This window comes from Astyanax mexicanus, chromosome 14, assembly GCF_023375975.1.
Source record: "Astyanax mexicanus isolate ESR-SI-001 chromosome 14, AstMex3_surface, whole genome shotgun sequence".
NCBI classification, from domain to species: domain Eukaryota; kingdom Metazoa; phylum Chordata; class Actinopteri; order Characiformes; family Acestrorhamphidae; genus Astyanax; species Astyanax mexicanus.
In genome coordinates this window covers 10,914,671-10,939,583 of record NC_064421.1, presented here as the reverse complement: position 1 = coordinate 10,939,583, position 24,913 = coordinate 10,914,671, and the positions used below count along the sequence as shown (strand labels likewise).

Here is a 24,913-nt window from a genome sequence, read left to right as displayed (position 1 = left end):
ACTCTCAGTAAAATATCAGTGATGTAGCAGCAGTGGAGCATACGAGCCCATTTGCACATTCAGTAGATTATCTAAAAATCTCCAGTTTTAAAATGAGAAAAATGTGTTTGTAACTTACTGGATTTAACTGGCTATGGTTATGGTTGAGGTTTTTGTCAGGATTAAGCCAGGGTATGGGTAGGTTTTGAGTTGAGGTGAGTTAAGAATAAGGGCCAGAGTGAAGGTTATGGTTAGATTTTAAATAAGATTTACATTAGGAGTAAGTTTTTTAACTCTTAAATACCCTTGAGTTTGGAAAAAAACAATAAAAATAGGTGTCCCAACACTTTTGTCCAAATATATCTATAGACTTTGAAGACATGTGGTTACCCTTCTTGGGATTTGTAACAAAATTGTAACATGTAAAGGGTGTAAAGATGTAAAGTGTGTATCAATAGAGTGAGCATTGGGTTTTAGGGTTGGGGGATGATTTGTGGTTGTAAAATGCTGAAAATTAATTAAAGATATTTGTGAGAAAAAATATATATATGAATTATAACACAATACATTAGCCACAATAGCAGTGCTTTTACAGTATATTGATTCTCGATGCTCGATATACATCACAAGACAATTATCTACAATACTTCACAGCATCTGTGTTAGTGAAGAGGATAAAATAATCCTAAATTAGACAAAAAATTTTGGATTTATTGGACTATAAGGTACTGTATTATAAGGCGCGCTATCAATAAATGGCCATTTTCTGGTCTTTTTTCATACATAAGGCACACCAGATTATAAAGCGCATTAAGCAACACTAGTAAGGATGCCTACATCAATGTCAGCAAGGGTTTTGCCATGTTTCCCTTCTAATGTGAAAGCACCTATGTCAAAAAACCTGTAATTCTTTATTAAAAAATAATAATAATAATAAAAAATGGATGTTTATCTACACAGATTTCTTTCCTGAAAACTGCCTATTTCTGTGAGTAAAGTGCATTCGTTTATTTACAGTAAGCTTAGTCTTCCAATATTTTATCTGAGGATGAGTTTTCTGTGAAGTTTCTCCAGCACTAAGGCTGGGTGCAGCAGTATCAGCATTAGCTGCTAACAGTTGGAGCGCTAGAGGGACGTAAATGGCGGCCGATAGCAATAAACTGAGAAACGCTGGGTGTTAAAGTAACCTAGGGCGATAGTAGCTAGCGGTTCGTACGGCGTAGCTTGTTTTAACACAGCAAACACACAGAATACAGTCTGATATACTCGCCGAATCTCAATGGCGAAAGAGCTAGTATTGCGGTTAGCGGCTAACGCTAATGCTGCTGCACCCAGCCTTAGTGCTGGAGAAACTTCAAACCCACTGAAACCCCTTATTATATATATAGTACCTTTATAATGCTGTACTTTAGCAAAATGGCTTTACTGCTCCTTAATACCTGACTGGTAGAGTTCAAACATAAGGTGCACCGGATTATAAGGAGCATTGAAGATTTTTTGGGAATATTAAAGAATTTTAAGTGCGCCTTATAGTGCAAAAGTCTAAAATTCCATCAGTTTGACTGAATCAGAGAGAGATTCAAGAGATTGTTGACTCGCGTATGCTATGCTTGTTTATTTATGGTCTGAATGACAGGATGTGCACTTGGTGTCCCCACCAACTACGATGCTGCCATCAAAATCCCTCTCCTCACTGATAAAAGACAGAAAGACAGAAGACTAATGCCACATACAAATATGATTTAGGACTCTCTGTCTGAGCGCGGAACTAGTCTGTCTTACAGGACGATCCGCCCACCGTGACACGGCGCGAAAAAGCCTGACTTTTCATCTTTCTGCTCGGAGGCCTGCGCGAGTGCAGGGTTTGCATTTTACAAAAGGGAAAATAATATCAATAATTACCATTCAGACACAGTGGCATCATCTGTTTGAGCAGCTCAGGACCCCTGGCTGTAGCGCTTTGTGAGTGTAAAATGAGTTTAGGAAAAGAAATGAGCATGGCTAATTTAACTTCATGCCTGTGGGAGCAGGCTGAAAGCGAGAAAATAAAAGGCAGCCCTCTGTGTGTGTGTGTGTGTGTGTTTCTGTGTGTGTGTGTGTGTGTGTGTGTGTGTGTGTGTGTGTGTGTGCGTATATTCCTAAGACATCTTTTAAGAGTCTGGTAGTGTGTGGGTTCTCCTAATACCAGCATTGCCACCCCAGAAATCTCAATATGAAAGAGGATATTTGGATAAAGCCAGCGCACTCGGCGCCTTAGGTAAAAATACTGCATGCTGGGTTCTGACTGCATCATGTAGCAGGAATGGAGCGCATTATATAGCTCTGTGTGGGCCTCCCATGTGACGCGTATTCAGTAAAGAAAATGTATTAGTGTGTTATTCATCCGTTTCAGCCATGTGACCCTTTTCTTTTAAAATGGCCATTTTAATGACCCTCTTCTGCTGCGTCACAGTGGGGCAGCAGTGGAGCATTAAAAGAAAACCGGATTTGAGGCATATACAGAACCTAGCAGCTACTGATTTAAAGAGTTAAAGATGTCTAACAATGCATTTATTAAGCTAAGTTGTTCAATGACGCATAAATATCAAGTGCATTATATTTCCAAATGTTTATGGACCCTAGTGTTGCAATGGTATGAGATATTCACATTATGATAACTGTCTCAGAAAATATGAAGGCATGACTGTGTGTGTGACCTAAAGTATAGGGTGAAAAATATATATATATATTAATTAGGGCTGTCACTATTAAAGAGTTAATGCATGCGATTTATTAGGAAACATTAACACGTTATTATTTTTTTTTAACACAATTAATTACGCCACCAAGTTTGAACCCAACTTCTGCTACAATTACAATGAGAACATGATCTGACACGACTATCAAATATACTTCTTTTCAATTGAGCTAAACTACTGATAAAGTGCAGTTTAATCTGATATATAAGCTGCCTCCGCTGCTCCATGCTGTTTACATGCTCAGTAATATGCAGCGTTCACTGCTCACAGTCACGCAACTCGTTTACTATTCTGACTTCGGCACTGCACATCCCATTGAAAACTTGAAAGTGTGCATGAAATGTTTAGCGTTCTGTGTTAAAGCAGCTTCACACTGCACAGATCTATGCACTGGAACACAGAATCGCCTCAATATATTTACTTTTTTGCATTCAGCTACTTCAGCTACAGCCAACAGAATAGGACTCTGGAGCAGAAAAAACAAGCATTTGGCTAGAAGGGTGCTATCTGGATGAAGAGATTTATCTGGATAGTTTTTTTTTTTTTTTTAAAGGATGAGAAGCCGGAATGAGAACAAGTTGAAATGAAATAGGAGTAACGAGGCTATTTTTAAAATGCAAGCAGTAGAAAGTTCAGATAATTGTGTGAAAATGTAAGGAGTAGAAGTAAAAAGTCGTCTAAAAAATTACTCCAATAAAGTATAGATAAGTAACATTTCTTATTTCAACTAAAGGACTATCTCCTCTAAATAGATGGTGTAAAAGCAGATTCTCTACTCAATCATTGGGTCAATTATTGTATATATTCTATCTTTACAACTCTACTATTGTATTAAAGTGTGTGTGTGTGTGTGTGTTTATGTATGTGTATATGAATGTATGTATGTGTGTGTTTGATTCCAAAACGCGATAAACGCCATTTAAAAAAAAAATGAGTTAGAGCCAGAATCAGAATGTTATGTGAACACTCTTGAAAAGCCAATATTCAATTTTCATCAAAACGCCCCATCCGCCGTGTAATGCTGCCCTGTTTTCTCTCTTTCTTTCCAAAACGCTATAAACGCCAGTCTTGATTTTCCGCAGAACGCCACATATCCACTCATCCAATCACAGGGCAGCATTCCACGAGCTATAGAATGTAAACACGAGCCTTGTTGAGCTGGCCGGTATTCCGTGTCACCTACTTTCACTTTCGTTTTTCACTCTCAAAGTCCGTGAAAATTAGCGGTTTTGATGGTATAGAGGAGCCTGTTCGTGAAGCAGTTATTGGAAAAAAGAGAAAGCCATCAAAAAAAGTCTCATGTACGTGAAAAGGTAAAGAAAATGAGGCATTCAGGAGGGGGGAAATGCCGGCTGTCATCTGCAGTTCACACACACACACACACACACACAATACACACTATACTACACCACACTACACTACACTACAGCACATTAATGTAATGTGATTTGGGGGATTTTATAGTGTTAATGTCTTGTTCTTTAATTAAATTTTGCACTTTTTCGAAAAGAAATGTTTTGAAATTTGTGTTTTTAGGCCCAATGGTTAAACTATTATTTTCAGATGTACAATTTACTGTTATTTATTATTGTATTTTGCACATAATTAGTAAAAAAAAAATTCTATTGATGCCAAAGGATATATAAGACATTTTGAAAAAAAAACTTGGCATGGATTTATTGCGTTTTGCGAAAAAAAACGAATTATTTTTAAAAATAAATCTTTAAATATTAAAATCTTGATTTTATTTTTTTGTGTTATTTTAACCTTAGTATGGTATTTGATAGTTTGAAACAGAAAACAGTGGTTTTCAGACTACCACTTTCTCTCTAAAGAAAACCCTTTTTTACTCAAATTGATAAAAATGGATATATAGCGTTTTGGAAAAGAGCTCTTCATATATATATATATATATATATATATATATATATATATATATATATATATATATGTGTGTGTGTGTATGAATTTGCATATGTATGTATGTTGTTATGTATGTATGTATGGGCCTATGGGCTTTCTCACTTTTCTTGGACAATTTTTTTCTCACTTCTGTAATACACTGTTTGCTTCCTTCTTTCACATATGTATGCAAATAAAATATATATATAAAAAAAGCAACATTTCTACTTAAAAAAAGTAACAAAGTATTTGTTCTTCATTATTAACACCTCTGGTAACTGTGTCCTCTAGAATGATGGTGCTCCACCCAATACCTTTGGATGAGTTGAGGAACATCATGACCTCATAAATAAATAAAATATGAATTGTGTTTGCTTGACTCAGAATGTGGTAGAGAGAGTGTAGCTGTGAATACCCTAAATGCAGGATTGGCTCCAAGTTCCAGGAGGCAGCGAACTGCAGCAGTACAGATGTTAGAGGCAGCAATATGCAGGGCAGTCCCAAAGTCAAAATCGCTGCAGGTGGCGTCCACCTCTGGAACAAAGCACAGCACAGAAACATTAGGGTATTTTTTTTTTCTCCAGGTTATATTTCAGTGACATGTTTGTTTGTTGTAGCTCTGGAACACTCCCTCACCTCCTGGCTGGCTCGCCTGCAGCACAACGCGGATGAGAGGTGGAACATCGAAGTACGCAGCGTAGTGCAGGGCACTCATGTTGGTCCAGCGGCTGCGCAGCGACGGCTCGGCTCCAAGAGATAACAGCTTCCGGGCAAAGCTTGCTGCATTCTCTGCATCACCTACACACACAGGGCACGAACAGAACCGGGGCCCTTTAGAGGAGCTGGAGCTGAAGCTGGAGGCAGTAATTGGTTCAGACTGCTCTTAACCTTTAAAAACTTTACAGACTCAGCAGTGGCAGTCTGGCCATAACTTTTTTTGGGTATAATTCAGGTGTAGCAATGTTTAATAAATAAAAGAAATAAAAAAAAAAATTCAATATTTATCATAGAATGTACTTGATTTATTGATGAGAAGGAGAGTAATGCAATTTCAATCCTCTGTATGTCATGTACATATGCAGTATTGAAAATAAACCTACTTGACTTGACTTGAATGCCATAGCATATGCAACTGGTGTGAACTATCCATGTAAAAATGTTATAAATATAGATACGATCAAATATACCACTGCATCTAAATTGTTTAATTTATAATTATATAACTATTAAATTACAATCTATTTATTTAATTTTTGATGATTATGGTTTACAGCCAATGAAAACCCAAATATCAGTGTCTCAGAAACTTAGAATAAAATATAAGACGAAAATTGGTACTTTTGGCAGTGTGGGCATTGTGCCAAGTCCTGCTGGAAAATGAAATCTGCATCTCCATAAAAGTAACACATTGGAGCAACACCAGCAGATGACATGTCTCTCCAAACCACCACTGATTGTAGAAACTTCACACTAGACCTCAAGCAGATTAGTTCCTCCAGATTCTGCTACCTTATACTCCAAATAAAATTAAATAGTGAAGTGTTTTTTTTTTTTCCAGAAGCACTTCATGCTTCCCTCTGCTGATAACTTTTATGGAGATGCGGATTTCATTTTCCAGCAGGATTTGGCACAGTGCCTACACTCCCAAAAGTCTTATATAATGATAAAGATAATAATGACACTACCAATTGGTCTTATATAATATTCTAATTTTCTGAGACACTGACTATTGGGTTTCATTGGTTGTAAGCCATAATCATTAACAATAAATTAAATTAACACTTAAAATAGATCATTCTGTGTTTAATGCATCTATATAATATATGAGTTTCACATTCTGAACTGAATTACTGAAATAAAGTAACTTTTCAATGATATTCAAAACATTTTTTGAGGTGCAATAGTATGTCTTTATATTTCACTAGCTTAAAAACATAATATGATGACTCAAATAGGCACCAATAAATATATAATATATATATATATATATATAATCCAGTTTATATAAATAATACTATTATAATACTAAAATCTTTTGAAATGTACTCAATGTGTTTGTGCCACTGGACTTCACAGACTGTGTGTCACCACTCCCATCCACTTTGCATATATTGCCAACACCATCCCCTGTTGGTGTAACTTGATTATAATTACACAGTCAAATGGTCTTTGCCCACTATTTCATCACAGACGTCTCTGTTTAATTTAGCCAGTTTTATAAGTTAACACAAGTACTGAACATAAATGATGAAAATAGTAGGCAATGTTTTGCACATGTAGTGTAGACAGGACCTGATGTAATAATGCAGTTTTTCTTGTTGCACAGCAATTATTACTGGTGTACTAATTGTACATCTAATTAACGATATTTTTAATCAACTGGTTTCAACAAATTAATTTGTTCTCCAGCTTCTACTTTCTGAACTTTTAGTCTTTACCATCATTTCTCTCCTATTTCAACAGTGTGTTGCTAAACAATAGAAATTAGGCTGATAACTGCTGTTTCTTGTTTTTCTGTTTTATACGATGATGATCTTTGAACACATACAGGTGCAATTCAAAGAAAAATGAAGAATGGAAGAAAGTATTGGATATTGTTGGTTCATCTGGTTATCGTTAGATGGCTTGGCTAGATTAACAACAGGCTAACTGATACATACCCACACAATAGCCTTAAAGGGGACATATTATAACTCTTTTTACACAAGTTTGATTAGGTCTATGGGCTATATAAAAATGTTCATGAAGTTCTTCGCACAAAATTACTCTTACATATAGAGATCTCACCAGCTATATTCTTGCTAGATTCAGTCACTTTCAGAATGAGCCATTTAAGGGCCCTGTCACTTTGAGCTGCTGCTGATGCAGCAATGCCGAGTAGCATCACAGCACACTCTGAGGAAATCTCAGCGACTTTGGTTTTTCCGATACATCAGCTCACAGATGCCCTGTGCTGCGGACATCACCCTTTTAATGCCGTGGGGAGAGAGCAACATCTACCCACCCGGAGGGAGCAGGGCCAATTTTGCTCCCTTTGAGGGCCGGCAGCTTGAAGACAAAGCTGCATGAGTGGTGGTTCAAACCCATTTTGTTTTCTTAATGAGGAGAGTCTATTAATGTCAATGAAATGAGATGTCATCAATGGTATTCAATATATTTAGACTTATTTTTACATTCAAATTCCACTGTCTTTAGAATTCATAATAATTAAAACTTCAAAATGGTTTATTTCGATTGTTATGCTGTTGTATTAAAATCATAGTGGCATGAATTGGCATTAAATTAATACGATAATACTGATAAAACTTTTTTTTTTTCTGGGGCAAAATATCATCCAAAATAATAGCTATCATAGCAGCCCTACATACAGCTTTCTATAAATACCAGTTCCTATTTCTCGTATCACACTGTGCACATGCACTCCTCACCGATACCAGGTGCACCAGCTTTGCAGCAGTAATGGAGCAGGCTCATGTCAGTAAGTCCATCTCTGTCGTTGACCCCGCAGCCTCTCTTCAGAATCTAGAAAAATATGAAGCACACAAACAAATACAAATCTAATGTTACAGCAGGAACTGTCCGACACTGAGAAAGAGATATTACACCTACACACACACACACACACTTTTACACACACTCACACACCGTCAGTGTGCAGAGGATCGTTTTTCAATCCCCAGAGTATTAGGCAGAGAATCCTGGCACAGAGCTGAAGTGTATCGCTTCAGCAGCTGCATGCGCGAGAGAGAGAGAGAGAGAGAGAGAGAGAACAGCAGCTAAACACTGACCTCGTTACCTATCAGACTGATGTTCTTCTGCACTTGTGGAACCCACTGCCTGAGCACCGCAAACAGTTCAGGCACGCTGGTCTGAGGGTCCAGCAGAACCTCCCTGCACTGTGGGTCAGTGGGGTCAAAGAAAGAGAAGTCTATAACGAAAAACAAGACAAACATATCAGGTATAAAACTAACTGAGGCAACTCCATTCAATAGGAATACTCTAGCATAAAAAAAAAAAAAATCAAGAATTTATTAAAATCCTAATGATCCAAATACTGTATATCATTGCTGTCCTATGAAAAAACAATTATCTCCATTTTTGTCGATTTTTAGTTTACTACATAATTTGAACAGACAAACTGTCCCTTACACTGTGCTAGGGGTGTACCATATCGTATCGTACGCAATAATATCGCCAACATTTTTGAATATCGTGAATGATATTATGCCCTAAAAATATTGTGCCATTTCTTCCACCTCTTATCACATCAGGGTACTACTTTTTTTTTTTTTTTTTTTACTGTTTTTAGCAAAAGAAAAATTCACACTCTTTTCGTTTACCATTATATCTCTACTAGAGATAAATTATATATGTCCAGTATCATTATTTTACTTTAATCCTGGATAAATGAAGATATTTGGAGAAGTGCATTAAAAGTATCATGGCATTCTGGATCATTGACTTCTCTTACAAATCTGATCAAATTCTTGTAGTTTTTAATATCTCAGGTAGGGGTGTGACAAATCGTATGCAATAATAAAATATTTTTTTTCATTGTGTTGCAGTAGTGTATTCTTGAAAAAAAAAAATAATAATTGTATCGCCAAGAGTATCGTTATCGTGAAAATACCATGAAATATCGTGATTAGATTGTGGAGAACAAACTTTTTTTTTTTTTTTTTTTACTGCTTACTACATAATTCCATACGTGTTCCTTAATTGTTTTTTATTTATTAAATATTAATCTACCATGTAGAAAAAAAAAATAAAGAAAGAAATAAAAAAAAAAAAACATTGAATGAGAGGTGTGTTCAAACTTTTGACTGGTACTAGTATTTTTGCATTTAAATAACCATATAGTAATCAAATAATCAAATAATCAATACTCTTTACTAATATAATAAACAGTGAAAGCCCAAGTCAGTTGAACTGGATGCCTAAAACGCCTGTCAAACTAATTCTATAGATCTGAGGAAAAAACTGCTGCTGTTGACACCTTGCAGAACTCAACTTTTCACATCTTAGGAAAGAAAAAGAAAACAAAAATCAATAGGCCTGAGTTCTATCAAATCATAATCGATTGTTCAGAGGCCAGGAGAGCTTGTTGATCGGTATTCAGTGAGACAACTGATTTCAATTGAATTAACCTGATGTAAAGGATTGAATAAAAAGAGCTTTAAGGGGGAAAATGATGAATTACTACTGACAACTGTGCTACTGACGGCACTGTCTGTCCTTTATCTACCGCACGCTTTCTTCCAGCTCTTACCGGAATCAGTGGGCATGGGTGCTGACGCCACCTGGTGAATAACAGGCCGAGCAGCAGTGTGTGACACAACGCTGTACCTTTCCAGCACAGCGTCTCCTTCTGAAGACTCCCTCAGCACTTCCTCTTTAGTCATCTCCCCCTCCACACCTGAACGCACGCACACACGCACACACACACACAAAGAAAGAAAGAAAGAGAGAATCATCAAATCGGCACAATCAACTAAAATTTCTAATAGGATGAAAGTACTGTACTGTAAAGTAGAGGTAAGCTATATGGCCCTAAAATAATATCATAATATTTCAGATTATTTTTGTGATGACTCTATTTTTAACAAAACATTTTATTAATGGGTAACACTTTACAATAAGGGTCACATTTTTATTTTTACACTATTATTACAGATATTAGTTAATTTTTGTAATGATTAACAATGTCTTAACTAGTGTCAGTTAATAATTAGTGGAAACATCATGTCATATGTACTGTTAATTAATGTGCCCTTATTGCAAAGTGTTACCTAAAATGTAAAAACAAAATACTTATGTAACAAAATACATGTAGAAACAAAAAGTAACAAAATAAATAATGTAGCAAAGAAATCTACCACAATTCTGCAAAGTATCCATGAATATAAACTGCAAAAGTAAACAGTTACACAAAAATAATTGACTTGTAATGTTTCAAGCAAAATACTGCTATTATCATGATACAGATTTTTTTTTTTTCACAATATTACTGTGTCACAATATATTGTGTACAATACAATACGGCACACCTCTCATTGATACCCCTGCTTATGATGGTAGTGGTAGCTAATCCTGAACTCCTCAGCTCCTTATAGCATCTCTATTTAACCTAACTACCACATTTTTTCACACTATAAGGCACACTTAAAATTCTTTAATTTTCGCAAAAATCTACAGTCGCCTTATAATCTGGTGCGTCTTATGTATGAATTCTACCAGTCAAGTATTAAGGAGCAGTAAAGCCACTCTGCTGGTACAGTGCTATACAGGAGTTTCAGTTCAGTTCTCCAGCACCGAGACTCGAGACTGAAGCCGTATTAGCATTAGCCCCTTTCCACGCTAAGCACTAGCTCTTTCACCATTTAGAGGTGAGTATTATCGGCCTGTAGCCTGTGCGTTTAGCATCATAAAATAAGCAACGTGGGAAGAATCATTAGCTAATATTGCAATGGCTTACTGGAACATTCAGGGTTCCCCATTGTAGCGCTGTTGGGCAGCATTAGCCGCTAACCTCGGTTAGCTTTACTGGAAATCTGGAAATCTAAGCTTACTGTAAAAAAAAAAAAAACAGAAGCACTTTACTCACCCAACTAAACAGTTTTCAGGAGAGAAATCTGTGTAGGTTAAAATTCAGTGCTCGTTAAAAATATATATATTTTTAAGAATTACAGTTGATTTAGAAGGAAAACATGGCGACACCCCTGTTCCTTACTAGTGTCGCATAACGCGCCTTATAATCCAGTGTATAATCCACCTTATGTACGCAACTAGACCAGAAAATAGACGTTCATTGATAGTGCGCCTTTCAATCTGGTTTGATTGAGAAAAAATACAGTATTCTACAGGTATTAATATAATTTATTCTGGTAAAGATGGTGTTCTGCATCAAAAATAAAATACATGTCTCTTAAAATAACAGCATCTACTAGTTGAATAACACATTTTGAAATATCAGTATCAGTTTTACAAGTGTAAAAGAACGTTCTTGCTAGAAAATCCACAGATATTTACTTGACAGAGATTTGAAATGCACACTCAGCAGGACTTCCTGGAGCAGATAAACATGAATCTTTTGGCACCATGCCTAATCCCAGACAGTGAGCATTGAGAAGTAGAACAGAGGAACTAGGACCTGCCTGATTTTGATAAAAGTGACATTGCTATACTTTTTTTTGTTGCAATATACAGTATTGTGCAAAATTTTAGGCACCTGTGGGGATTTCAGTACAGAAAAAGCTTCTTATCTGTGAAGTAAGTGTTTATTAGCTCAGTAAAACACCAGCATTACAATAAATACAAACAGCAATTTTATAAAAAGCAGTGCTTTTACAGCCCTGTTTTCCTTAAAACATTTCCTAATCTCTCCTCCTCATCTGAGTTTAATAGAGTTATTTATTTCTAGTTCTGGTTTGGTAAATTACTGGTAAATGTGGTAAATCAGGTGAGCTGCCGACGGAACTGAACATAATATACACATGCTGGCTGAAGGAAATCATCCAGGAGAAATCGGGAACTACACGTTGTTTTTCAGCTTGGCTCACAGGATAGAACATACTTAGTTAAAAATGAGAATTCCTTGTTACATTTTACTGTTTGTATGTTTATTTGTATCTGTTTAAATCATATGTGGTAATTTTTTTTTCAGGTAAAAACCCTCGTATTGCTGAGATGGATCAGTGTAATTTGCTTTGGTGCCTAAAACTTTTGCACAGTACTGTACATAGTGATATTAACCATACAGGACATTTTGTCAGATTTACACCCTGGAGTAAAATGATACTGGGACAGAATGCTTCTAAATTAAATAAAAAAAAATAAAAGTTGAATAACGAACACATTTGCAGGTTTTCATTCATTTTGCCCTTTTTTAAATAAATCATTTTTGTTTGTTTAGTTTAAATTATTCAGCACTTTTACTTCCATTCAGAGCTGAATATGTCTGTGCATCCCTAATAATAGGTAAATATAAACAGATCAATTAAATAGAGATTAGATCCAACCACTAATACTCTTGTCAATAGTTGCAATCAAGTTCTAGTTACTACAACAAAAGCGACAAAAAACTCGTACACACATCTTGGCACTGGAACTAGTACTGTATCCCATGACTTTTGCCATGTCCTATGGAAGCTAAAGCATGTTGCACTGACCTGCAGGATAATTCACGTCATCTGACCAGTATAGAAAGTCAGTGTGGTATTGTATATTTAAGTACAAGCCAATATAAAACAAGCAGACATCAATCCATCAATCTATTCAACATACTTCAAACCAAACAAATCTCTCTATCTTTTAAAACTCATTATAATGCATCCCCCAGTACAAAGTCATATTTGAGATAACATTCCAGTTGTAAGATAATAGGTTCTGGAAGCACTAATATAATATACTTCATAGTAGGTTGCTAAATGTCGTCTGCAACCACATAAAGACAGTTCTGTTTTGTTGCATGGCCCTCTGAAACCATCTGAAATGGATACGCATAAATCAGGCATGATGTATATAAATACGCATTAACATTTGGATGCATGCGGTAATAAAAGCTCTGGGGATTTAAAGCCATCTTTTAAAAAGAGAAAAGAGAAAAGCTAGGCCTGGCTTCAAACCCATTTCACATCACATAAAGGAAAGAAATATAATGTTATATAAATATATCCTTTATCTTCCAACTCAGACCATTTCAAAAACACCTTGCCACTTGAAGAGTGATTCTGAAACTTTTTAACTGACATACCAGAAAAGATCCCACTTTTTCTGAACAATGTAGCATTAAAATAAGTAAAACTAAGCAAATCTCAGAAATCATTAAACAGAGGAATATAAGAGTGATGTGTGACAACACAGTGGCATCCTCTCAGACCCTAGGTTACTGCTTAACACCTGATGTGTGTACTTATTAAGCACCATTTAGCACTTTTTTGTACCTGGGTATGGACTCTGTTGTGTATGCTTTTTGTGTTACTTCTTTATTAGTATTACTATTATTTTTATTATTTGTGTGCTGTTGGACAAATTAATTTTAATTTTAATAAAGTATCTATCTATCTATCTATCTATCTATCTATCTATCTATCTATCTATCTATCTATCTATCTATCTATCTATCTATCTATCTATCTATCTATCTATCTATCTATCTATCTATCTATCTATCTATCTATCTATCTATCTAGGTTACCGTATTTTTCGCACTATAAGGGTAAGGGAATAAACATCTATTTTCATACATAAGGTGCACCACATTATAAGGCATATTTTATGGTGTTGCAATGTTTTCCTTCTAATTCAGCAGGTCTCGCTGCTGGGGGGGGCAAGACCAGTAGAGCTAAGCTAAGTTAAGTAAACAAAACTGTTATTCTTAAAAAAAAAAAAAAAACATTTCAGACAGAAGTCAGCTAGTTCATGCTAAGTGAATTTAAGAGCAATTTATTTTAGAAACTGAGGAGGAACATGACAATTACAAGTATAAAATTTACTACAATAAAATTAAATAACAAAACTGCACAAATTAAATAAAGTCACAAAATTACATATTTCACTTCTCTGCATATCTCTGCATTCTGAGTACATTAGTAAGAAACGCTGTCTCTTTTTTCCCCACAGTATAAAAGACGAGCACAAACTCAGATGAGCATTTTTTTTTTTTTTTTAATCTTCATTTTTGTTTTTTCAAACTATCCGCGATCTCCCCAGACTCTGTGTTACAACCAATGGAACTGCTAGGATCAGAATTACACATAAAAATAGGAATGCACTCAATGTTTAGAAAATAGTCTGTTCGATTTCACCCCAAAAAAATAAAAAATAAAATAAAAAATAGCATTACAAATTGTAGACCTAGGGCGGCGAGTTTCCCAGCTCGAGTTTTCTAAGCTCTGCCACTATGATCTGGAGATCGCTGGATCGAATCCCGGTCATGCAGCTTGCCATCAGCTGTCAGAGCCCTAGGAAAGCACAATTGACCTTGCTCTCTCTGGGTGGGTAGATGGCGCTCATTCTCTTTATCACCCCTAGGGTTTTAGCCAAAGGGGCCCAATGGGCTCAGCACCCCAAGGGTGATGTCAATCAGCACAAGACGTCTGTGAGCTGATGTATCGGAACCAAGTCACTGTGCTTTTCTTCTGAGCCGCTGGCTACTTGATAATGCTGCATCAGCATTTCGGGGCCTCACTATTGTGTCAGAGCATCACTAATGACTGGGGATATACAGCTGAGTAGCAGCTAAATAAATGGGACAATCGACCTAGCTAATTTGGGGAGAAAAATGTGCGAAACTTTATCTGAAATCTAAACTCTAATTAGGAATACCATCTTAGGATCCCTCGCATGTTGCCAGTGGTACATGTACCACAGTTAGTAACCCAATCCAAAATTATTTTAATCCAAATGCTTATTTAATTCAACAATGTTCCAGCCGTAATTACAATTTATAGGCATATTCACATTCATAAACACCTAAATTATGCTCATGTGTCACAGATCAATACCACAAGTTAAAAAGCCTTAATATGTCACAGCAAAGAAGGAGAAAACGCAGCACAACCAGCTCTCAACACACCTGGAACTCACCAACGCCATCAACAGCACCTACAGCACTCTGAAACTCACTGAGCTGGTGCTCCGTCACGGAGGAAGAACCAACCGACATGGCAGAAGATCCCACAAAGTAAAGTTCAAGCTAGACTAGAGCACAGGGGGAAGGTACACTGTGATCTTCCTGGCCTCTTCTAATAAGCCCTGTGATCAGTGGTGGCTCAGGAGCTATTTCTGGCTCACTGGGATGCCATTCCCCTTACCCTGGCACTTTTACTTACCGAGAAACGTGTGATCCAAGGTAAACAAACACAAAACGAAACACGGCATCAGACGCAGGAGGATCAGATGAAGACGAGATACAAGGGCAACCCTACGAGTCCTATGAAAAATGAGAAATTAAGTAAACTGAGCTGAAGACTCAGGCCCAACTAACAACTCTCACTCTCTCATTAGTCAGAGAAATTCCTCGGGGGTGTGCAACTCTAAGCCTATTCAGTGGCATTGCCCTGGATTTGCTTCTAATTTGGCACTGTCTGCGCGTTGTGCAAACTAACACACAATATCCCTTTTGACAGCAGTCAGTTTTAGGCAATGATCTGAACCAGAGTGTTCCTATTGATTGGCTGTCTTTGCAGGGATTTGTAGCGACACAGTGACACGACAGAAGAAAGCTTTTTCGTTTTGAGCTGGTTTAAAGTTTTAATGACATAATTGTCAATGTGAGTTTGAACAGCCGGACCGGCACCATGAGAAACACACGTGAACATCCACAAAAATAGTCCTGGTTACAGGAAAATTGGAGCTTAAACATGAGATCTGCTAAAAGACATTGCCTCACACCAGTGTGTTCACTCAGCGGCCATTAATCTAAATTTTGAATGAATTAAGGACAATAAAAACCTGGATTAGGCCTGTCACAATAATCACATTATCGACTTATCGAACAATAAATGGACACTACATCAATAATATACAATAATCGTGATATTGCCTATTTGTATTTATTTGAACGTTTGTTCACATATATAAACAGAGTAGGGCTGGACCCGAATATTCGGGTATTCGGATATTCGTTCGTTGAGTAGGTATTCGGTTTTTAATTTTGGTATTCGGATATTCGGTTTTTTTCTCCTTTCCAGAGTTCCACCTCACTCTAACCACTTCTGTTCTCGCGGGTCCCGTCAGAATATCTTGCGCACGGGACAGAACTGAACTGTTATTGGCTGGAGCGGGAGTTTAATCCAGACGATGCGGGAGCAAATTAATAAATAGTTAAGAAAACAATAATATGTAATAATTGTAAAAAAAAAAAAACCTAAAGAAAACTCTCAACGCGCAGGATGGACCGACACACACACGCACACACCGATGGTGTTTGGACTGGGGTAAGGAACGGGACCACACTATTCAGCGCTGCTGTTTTAATAAATATATAAGTAAATTTGAAGCATTAAATGTAGTTTATTTAATTTACATTAGGAACGTGGGGCGGGAGCGGCAGAAATGTGTATGTGGCGGGCGGGCGCGGGATTAAAAGAAGCAATTTTTTTGCGGCGCGGTAACGAGACAGAAACGCGGGAGCGTGGAAGAGTGGGTTTAAAAATCAGTCTCGCGCAGACCTCTATTATACATGATAAAAAAAAAATGCAGGCTCTTCGAAACTGATTTATATAATAAAACGTAAGGGGTAATGTGGCAACAGTAGGGGCTAAATCGGTTACAAAAGCCTGGCCTACAAAAATGATGTCTGAACGAATTTCCTCTTATCTAATATAATTTAAAATGGTTTAAAAATATAAAATAATTTCTAAGCAAACGAAATATTTAATTTTGAGCTTATAGCCCAAGTGCAAAAATACAAAATCAGTAATACGGCTATGCCCTGCACAATGCTTAAACCGAAATAGACCAAGTACAATAACGTCATTAACAATGACTTTCCTCTACTCTAATATAATTTAACATGGTTTAAAAATATAAAATAATTTCTAAACAAACGAAATATTTAATATTGAGCTTATAGCCCAAGTGCAAAAATACAAAATCAGTAATATGCCCTGCACAATCCTTTAACCGAAATAGACCAAGTACAGTTTACAATGACTGTCCTCTAATATAATCAACAATGTTTAAGAATATAAAATACTTCCTGAACAAACGTTTTTTTTGTTTGTTTTTTTAAGCAAATAGCCTAAGTGTGAAAACACAAACAGCAATTTACTGGGCTGGCTTGCGCAGCGGAGAAACCGTGCAGCAGCAGGCTCGGTGTGGGGCAGCAGAAATTCCGGGATGAAAACACAAAGAAATCTGGGCTAAAAACACAGAAAAAATATGGGGTGAAAACACAAAAATCCGGGATAAAAACACCAAAAATCCGGGGTGAATATGTCTCGTCGGTCAGAGCAAATTGAACATTTTTCAGTGGATTAAAGGGGCCGTGATTTGCTTTTTTTTTTTTTTTTTTACCTCTTTTTTTAAAAACGAATATTCAAATATTTGCTTCGAATCAGTGCCGAATATCCGGAGCTCAAAAAACGCTATTCGGGCCAGCCCTAAAACAGAGAACAGTATTTTAGCCAGTCATGCTGTAAAAAAAATAATAATAATAACAGCAACTGCATACACACAGTGTGTACTGCAGTAGGTAAAGAAAGAAAAGAGTTTACATTTCCCAGACTATGGTTATTTAAAATTGTGCTGTATTTAAAACATTTGTATAAACGTCAGTGACATTTAAATGGTCTTAAAATTACAATACTGTTTATCGCAATAATTTCTGAGATAATATATCGTCCACAAAAAAAAGCTATTGTGACAGGCCTAGCCTGGATACAGTTCCATTCCCTTACATTCTATAGAAATGAATCCAAAAATGTTTACCATGTTGTCAAATTTGCACCCAGAGTCTACACAACAGAGATCAGAGATGAAAAAATGCACTCTTTTGTCATTAAAACATATGGGTCTGGTCATATGAAGCTACAGGTCATACTACAACTAGCCAGCAGAGGCACTACACCTGTGGTGGCTTCATATTTGAGTTGCCCAGTCCTTGTTAAATACAGTCATTGGTATGAATGGGGAGGATCATGTCAATTTCAAAATATGTTACATAGTTTGTAGTAGTGCTGGGTGGTTTGACCACAAATGTCGGTATTCTGACGTGTTACGGTATATCACTGTATTTTTATTTTTTATTTAATACAGGTTTAAGATTTACTCTACTGTTAGGAGTACATATAATATCAAACATCAAATATCAAAATAAGGCTTTGATCAGTATTAGGTTTACTGTGTCCCACAAAATAAAACAATATATGAAGAAATCAGACTGAATTAACAAAAAACAGCTAAAGAACGTGAGCAACTTTAACACGTCTTCCTTTTTAAAAATAGCTAAATATTTTAAATAGTTCCATAAACACTATAAACGGACCTAAAATACTCAATGTTTAAGTCAAAAGAGATATTTCTCAAAAGCTCTATTACACAAGTAAGACACAAGCGTAATATCAAACTACTATATGTTATTATTGAAGCCATTAAAGTCAAGAAAAAAATTACTGTAGAAAATGAAGGTCAGGTAATCCAACACATTTTAAAAACTCAAGTGCAGTCCCAAGGACCATCAAAAGTCTACAAAGTTATGATGAAACTGGCTCTCATCAGGACCTTCATATGTGTTCCTTTATAATCTAGATGACTTCAGTATTCATTTACAATGTAGGGGAGAGAATAAAAACATTTAGTGAGAAGGTGTCCAAACTTTTGACTGTTACTATATTTATAACTAATAATCCATTGTAACTTCTAATACATTCTCAGACACATCAATAAGGAAGTCAGATTTTTGGCCTCAGTGTTAGAAATCAGTGAATCAGCTTTAAACACATTAAACAGGTGGGTGGTGTGTATTTACTATGGTGTTGCTGGTGTGGTTTTCTACTGTGGTGCAACAGAAGGAAGGCTGTTCCTATTGGTCAGAAGAGGGAGCTAGTGCTGCAGATATCTATCTCTCTATCCTCTAAACCACAACCTAACAACCCACATATAACCCTGCTGCACATCCTGTTAACATCCTGTTACTATTCTCACCGTCTTTCTGTCTTTACAGGGTGAAGTTAAAACCCATCAGTAACTTTATTCTATATAGCTTTTTTCCCACAGATTTTTATTTATTTATTTGAAGGTTATTTATTTTTATATGAAGGTTCTGTATATGAGAAAAAAGCGAGAACATACACTTTTTTATTAATAAAGATATTTCAGGTGTTTTTTTTTGTTTTGTTTTTTTAAGTGATGCAATAGAAGAACATATTTTGTTTCATAAAATTGCATTAAATAAGAGAAGCGCCTATACATCAAGTAAAGGTGATTAAGACATCAAAAGTAAATAAGTAAGTAATTATTTTAATAAGGGTGCAAAAGTTTAGTTTTCATCTTAAGTGTATGAATATGTCTCTTCCTAAAGACAGGTTTCATAAAGCCTTATATTAGTATGTTTAAAGTTTTTATAAACCTATAATATAAGACATTATGAAAACTCTCTTTATATTCACACACTTGTTTTGTTTAACGTAATGTATATTGCTGTTAGCATATGTATCGTAATACAAACTTTAAACAATCACAATATATTGCTTTGCTTCCAGTATCACAATTTCCTATGATATACTGAATCATATACATATGTATTGTGTATTTTAAGTATTGCATTGTTCGGTTCTAGCCAAAACACAGCCCTATCTATCAAAAATGGTACAATATATATATGTATTTATGTATACAAATATTCCAGATATGCATAATTTAAGATATGACAGATATGATATAAACTATTGGCAAACAAATCATTATATTATATCATATTATATTATATTATATTATATTAAGTTATTTGCTAGTGGATAATATTAGCATGAGTCTATCTTATAGTATTAGTTTAACTCATAACAAAGAAATGGTTAAAAACAGGGTTTTCACATCAAAATTAAAGCCCATTATTATTATTTTTTTTTTATTAGATACATTTACCGATACATTGATTGTTGTGTAGCATTTATTTAGACATACAATTGTGTCAATGGTCATAGGTTTGGAGTTTAGTCGTACTTGGTGTCACAGTAGCCTGCATAACCTAAATTAGACTTGCTTTTATGCTTCAGCCTAAAAAAATGACTTAATTTCACATAAAATGTTGTAAGCAGCACTTTTTTAATTATTTTATATTATTATTATTAACATTAATTTATCCATATTTTTGGTTACTTTTCAATTATTAATCATATGTGTTTAATTAAAGTGAATCTGCAAAGTGTAACGTTTAATTGCACACGCTCTCATCCAGCACATCTACAGTAAACAACCACAGCACAGAAAAAGATTTCAGCAGCTCAGCTACGGCTTCCTGTTGAGAATGCATTTACAGCTCACAAAACCACATAATGAACACTGACATCATATACATAATATCAAACATACTCTAACGATGCACACTATATGGACAAAATGATAAGACGCATGGTCATTTAGGCTACTGATTCTTCTTAAATCGAGGAGGCAACTTTTTTTTTAGGAGACAGTGTAGCTATGAGGTACTTAAAAGAATTCAAAGTATAAAACATATTCTGGTTTATTTAACAGTGTTTTTGTTTGTTTATAGAACCGTTCTACATGTGTTGCTGTATAGCTTTAATATAGTCTTCAATATTACATTTACAGTGTAAAAGAGTATTTTATATATATATATATATATATATATATATATATATATATATATATATATATATATATATATATATATATATATACACACACAACTCTGGAAAAAAAATAAGAGACCACTTAAAAATTATGAGTTTCTTTAATTTTACCAAATTGAAAATCTCTGGAATACAATCAAGATGAAGACGGATGATAACAAGCCATCAAACCAAGCTGAACTACTTGAATTTTTGCACCAGGAGTGGAATAAAGTTATTCAAAAGCAGTGTGTAAGACTGGTGTAGGAAAACATGCAGAGATTAATGAAAACTGTGATTAAAAACCAGGGTGAACTTGTTTTCTTTGCATTATTTGAGGTCTGAAAGCTCTGCATCTTTTTTTGTTATTTCAGCCATTTCTCATTTTTTGCAAATAAATGCTCTAAATGACAATATTTTTATGTGGAATTTGGGAGAAATGTTGTCTGTAGTTTATAGAATAAAACAAAAATGTTAATTTTACTCAAACATATACCTATAAATAGCAAAATCAGAGAAACTGATTCAGAAACTGGAGTGCTCTATTTTTATTTTATTTTTTCGATATATACACAGTATATACACAGTAGCCTGGCTTTATTGCAGAATTATGCTGAGTGCAGGGCCTGCAGGAGAGCAGCACAGCTCAGGTAACCTGCTGTAGGTGATGTAGCTGCAGGTCAGGTGTTTAACAGTGCGGGTCAGTGACAGGGCTGTGTGCTGCTGCAGCTGCAGGGTGAGCAGGTCTCAGAACAGTTATTATAGTGTAGTAATAATTCATTACAGTAGTTATACAGACTCCAGCTCACCTGCAGCAGCAGCAGGTTTAATATTTCAGCAGCCTCGCAGCCCAGCAGCCTGCTAACCCTGCAGCCCCCCTTACCCAGAATAAACACACAGCCCGGCACGCAGCGACAGCCCTACCTGAGCGGGTTTACCGGAGGGAGAGGCGGAGGTGGTCTGGGCGGAGGGTCTGCAGCGCGGTTAGAGCCCGTAAACCCGCTAAAATCCTCTTTTTCACCATTATTATCTCCAGCATCGCGCTCTGACGAATCTGCCGTTACCTCTCTCCCTGTAGCGCAGCTCAGCCGCTCCGCGCGCTTCCGGCATGCTGACGCCACGCGCGTCATCCCTCGCGCTCTCACGTTTTATATATATATATATATATATATATATATATATATATATATATATATATATATATATATATATATATATATATATATATATATATATATATATATATATATTTATTTATTTTTTATTATTTTTTATTATTATTTACTCAATACAGGGATATAAAAAACAACAAAACGGCGCATACGTTAACATACAACAAAAAAAAAAAACAATGAATTCCGAAAAAGAGGGTGTAAAAACATACATGCATAAACAGTACAGGGCTGTTCTGTTCTGATTTTTTTTTTTTTTTTTTCAAATACAATCAAAATAAATAAGGAAATTATATGAAATCAAATGAAATAAATAAGCAAATAAAATTAAATTCAGTTAAATATATAAAGAAATGAAATGAAAATTAAATTGAATTAAGTAAATAAAATAAAATTAATAAATAAAGAATTAAATGAAATTAAATGTATAATGAAATAAAAATAATAATATTAAATAAGTAAATGAATTTGAATTAAATTAAATAAATAACTGAAATTAAATCAAATAAAATAACACAACAGAAACTGCAAGGGTCTGTCTGAAATAAATCTGAAATAAAAAAAAACCTTTTGTATAAGGCCATTAACTGTTTACACTGCTGTATTTTAAAGTGTGTTTCTTCAGCTTTAGGAGTAAAAGGGCATGAGACATAAAATATATAAGCTTGTCTCTTTCTTGTTGTAGCCAATATAAACGAAAGGTAGTCACCTGGAATGGCTTTGAGTTAACAGCTGTGCTGAATGTGTCAATGCCTTGACAGGTCAGTCAATCTGAAAAATTTCAACAACTTTTAAAATCGGAAAGACCATCAAAAACATTATGATAAAACTGGCTCTGATCAGAACCACTCCAGGAAAAAAGGAAGAGCAAGAGTTCATCAGAGTTAGAAACTGCAAGTTAACAGCACCCCAGATATGGGCCACCTAAATACTACACAGAGTATTTTGGTTTGTTTAACACTTTTAATGTCTACATAATTCATTAAGTGTTGCTTCATAGTCTGTATTACTTCAGTTACAATGTTCATTTACAATGTAGGAAAAAACTATTTTTAAGGGTTTTAAGGGTGTGGGAAATACTAGCAAACCTATAATTTTATGTGAAGTCCCTCCCTCTCTATGTAATTAATGTTAGGAGCATATTTTCTTATATTTTCTGTACTTCTTTCTTTTTCTTACTCACAAGCACAAGTTCACCAAGACATTAATTAAGTACAGAAAACTACAAGTGAAAAAAAATCAAATCAAATAACAAAGATGCCATCAATTGTACTTCTACACACACATATTCATAGATATGATGTGTTAACCCTTTAATGTTTGTGTTCAATCTCTGTATGTATGAATTTATTTGTTTATTTATTTCCTTTTTTTGTATTCTGCTTTTACCCTGTGACATTAGAGGGTTATACCAGGCCTCATTCTGTATCTTTTCATCATGTGTGTCTTTCTGAAATCTGATACTGGAGTTTCACCCTGATTACAGTAGGTCATTGTGAACAGGACGGACTGGCTGTGTGAGCTGATGTCAAAGTGAATGACAGCTCCACTGTTATGAACACCCCCTAGAAAATGTGTGTAACCACAGGTAGAAGAAGTACTGAAAAATTTTGTAAAAGTAAAAGCACCTTTACTTTGCTAAAATTCTACTCAAGTAAAAGTAAAAGTACCCATATAAAAATCTACTCGAGTAAATATAAAAAAGTCCTCAATTTAAAATAAAGTAAAAGTTATATAGTTACTTTTAATTATTTGATGTAAAAAAGTACAACAAATCATAAATTAAATAATTATTAAATTAAATAATTTGGACCTTTTAGGCAGTATTTGTTCAGACCACCCATAAAACATTTTTTTTTAAGAACAAGTGGCATAGGTTTCTATGATCACTTTTTTTCTTTACTGCTAAAAAGTAATGGTCATATAGGTGACTATAAACCATATTCTTATAGTTTTACAGTTCATTATTATTTTTATTTTTTTATGTTCAAGAAGATTGTTTAATATTCCCAGTAAAAATTTAAGGAAATATCATTAAAACATGAAATCATGCAAAATAATTTGTTGGTCGTAAAGCACATATCGATGGGTAGCTTAACTCGACAGAACACCGGTTCCCCCGAGCCGAGCACACAGACCCCAGGCTACACAGCTAATTTACACAGCATCTCTCCCGCTAACCGTAATAAACACTGCATGGAAAAGTTTAGCTGCGCTGCCATGGAGAACAAAGCTCTTTTTTTTTATTCAAACAATTTGTTTTTTTTCCAGCATTTAATTTTTTACTCAGTAATGGGGAGTTTTCCAAAGTAGCGAAGTAAATTGCTTGTGTCAAAATGTACTTGAGTAAAAGTAAAATGACCTAATTTAAAAACTACTTTAAATATTACAAATTACTCATAAAATCTATTCAATTACAGTAATGTGAGTAAATGTAATTAGTCACTTTCCACCTCTGTGTGTAACATAGTTGTTAGCATATTCACCATACCAGCAGAGCCACTGCTGCTGGTTTACAGCAGAAGAAGATGACGACTGATGATGAAGATGTGAGGAGAGAGCAGAATTATCAGAAAGCCACATCAGCAGGGATTAACTGGAGCAGAAGTGTGTCGCTGAGTCTAGGGCAGCGTCTCGAGGAGCGTCCACCCCTCCAGCTCCCGCAGCAGCCTTCCTGCCATTTTTGTGACATCCCCAAACCAGCTGAAGTACATTTGCATTACATTTACAACTGCAGCATTTAACTGACAATTTTATTCAGTTAGTAATGTAATGTAGTGACATTACAAATACACTACATAATACTGGGATACATGACTGCCTAGCT

At 35.3% G+C, this 24,913-nt stretch overlaps 1 protein-coding gene across 4 annotated transcripts in view; it reads right to left on the bottom strand.

The window, feature by feature from the left end:
* zgc:103755 (CAP_GLY domain-containing protein) overlaps positions 1-22,013 on the bottom strand; it is a 92,009-nt gene extending 69,996 nt beyond the window's left edge. Inside the window, exons 1-6 of one of the 4 annotated variants that reach the window (XM_049464196.1) lie at positions 21,839-22,013; positions 9,889-10,035; positions 8,408-8,547; positions 8,048-8,141; positions 5,256-5,417; positions 5,035-5,153 (exon numbers count right to left, since the gene is read on the bottom strand). In XM_049464196.1, coding sequence (XP_049320153.1) covers positions 5,035-5,153; positions 5,256-5,417; positions 8,048-8,141; positions 8,408-8,547; positions 9,889-10,021 — 648 coding nt within the window. In that variant the 5' untranslated portion in view covers positions 10,022-10,035; positions 21,839-22,013. Of the gene's footprint in view, positions 1-5,034; positions 5,154-5,255; positions 5,418-8,047; positions 8,142-8,407; positions 8,548-9,888; positions 10,036-15,206; positions 15,397-21,838 lie in introns of those variants that run through there. The other 3 variants (XM_049464194.1, XM_022673188.2, XM_049464195.1) reach the window with 3 other exon arrangements.
* Positions 22,014-24,913: the final 2,900 nt, after the last annotated feature.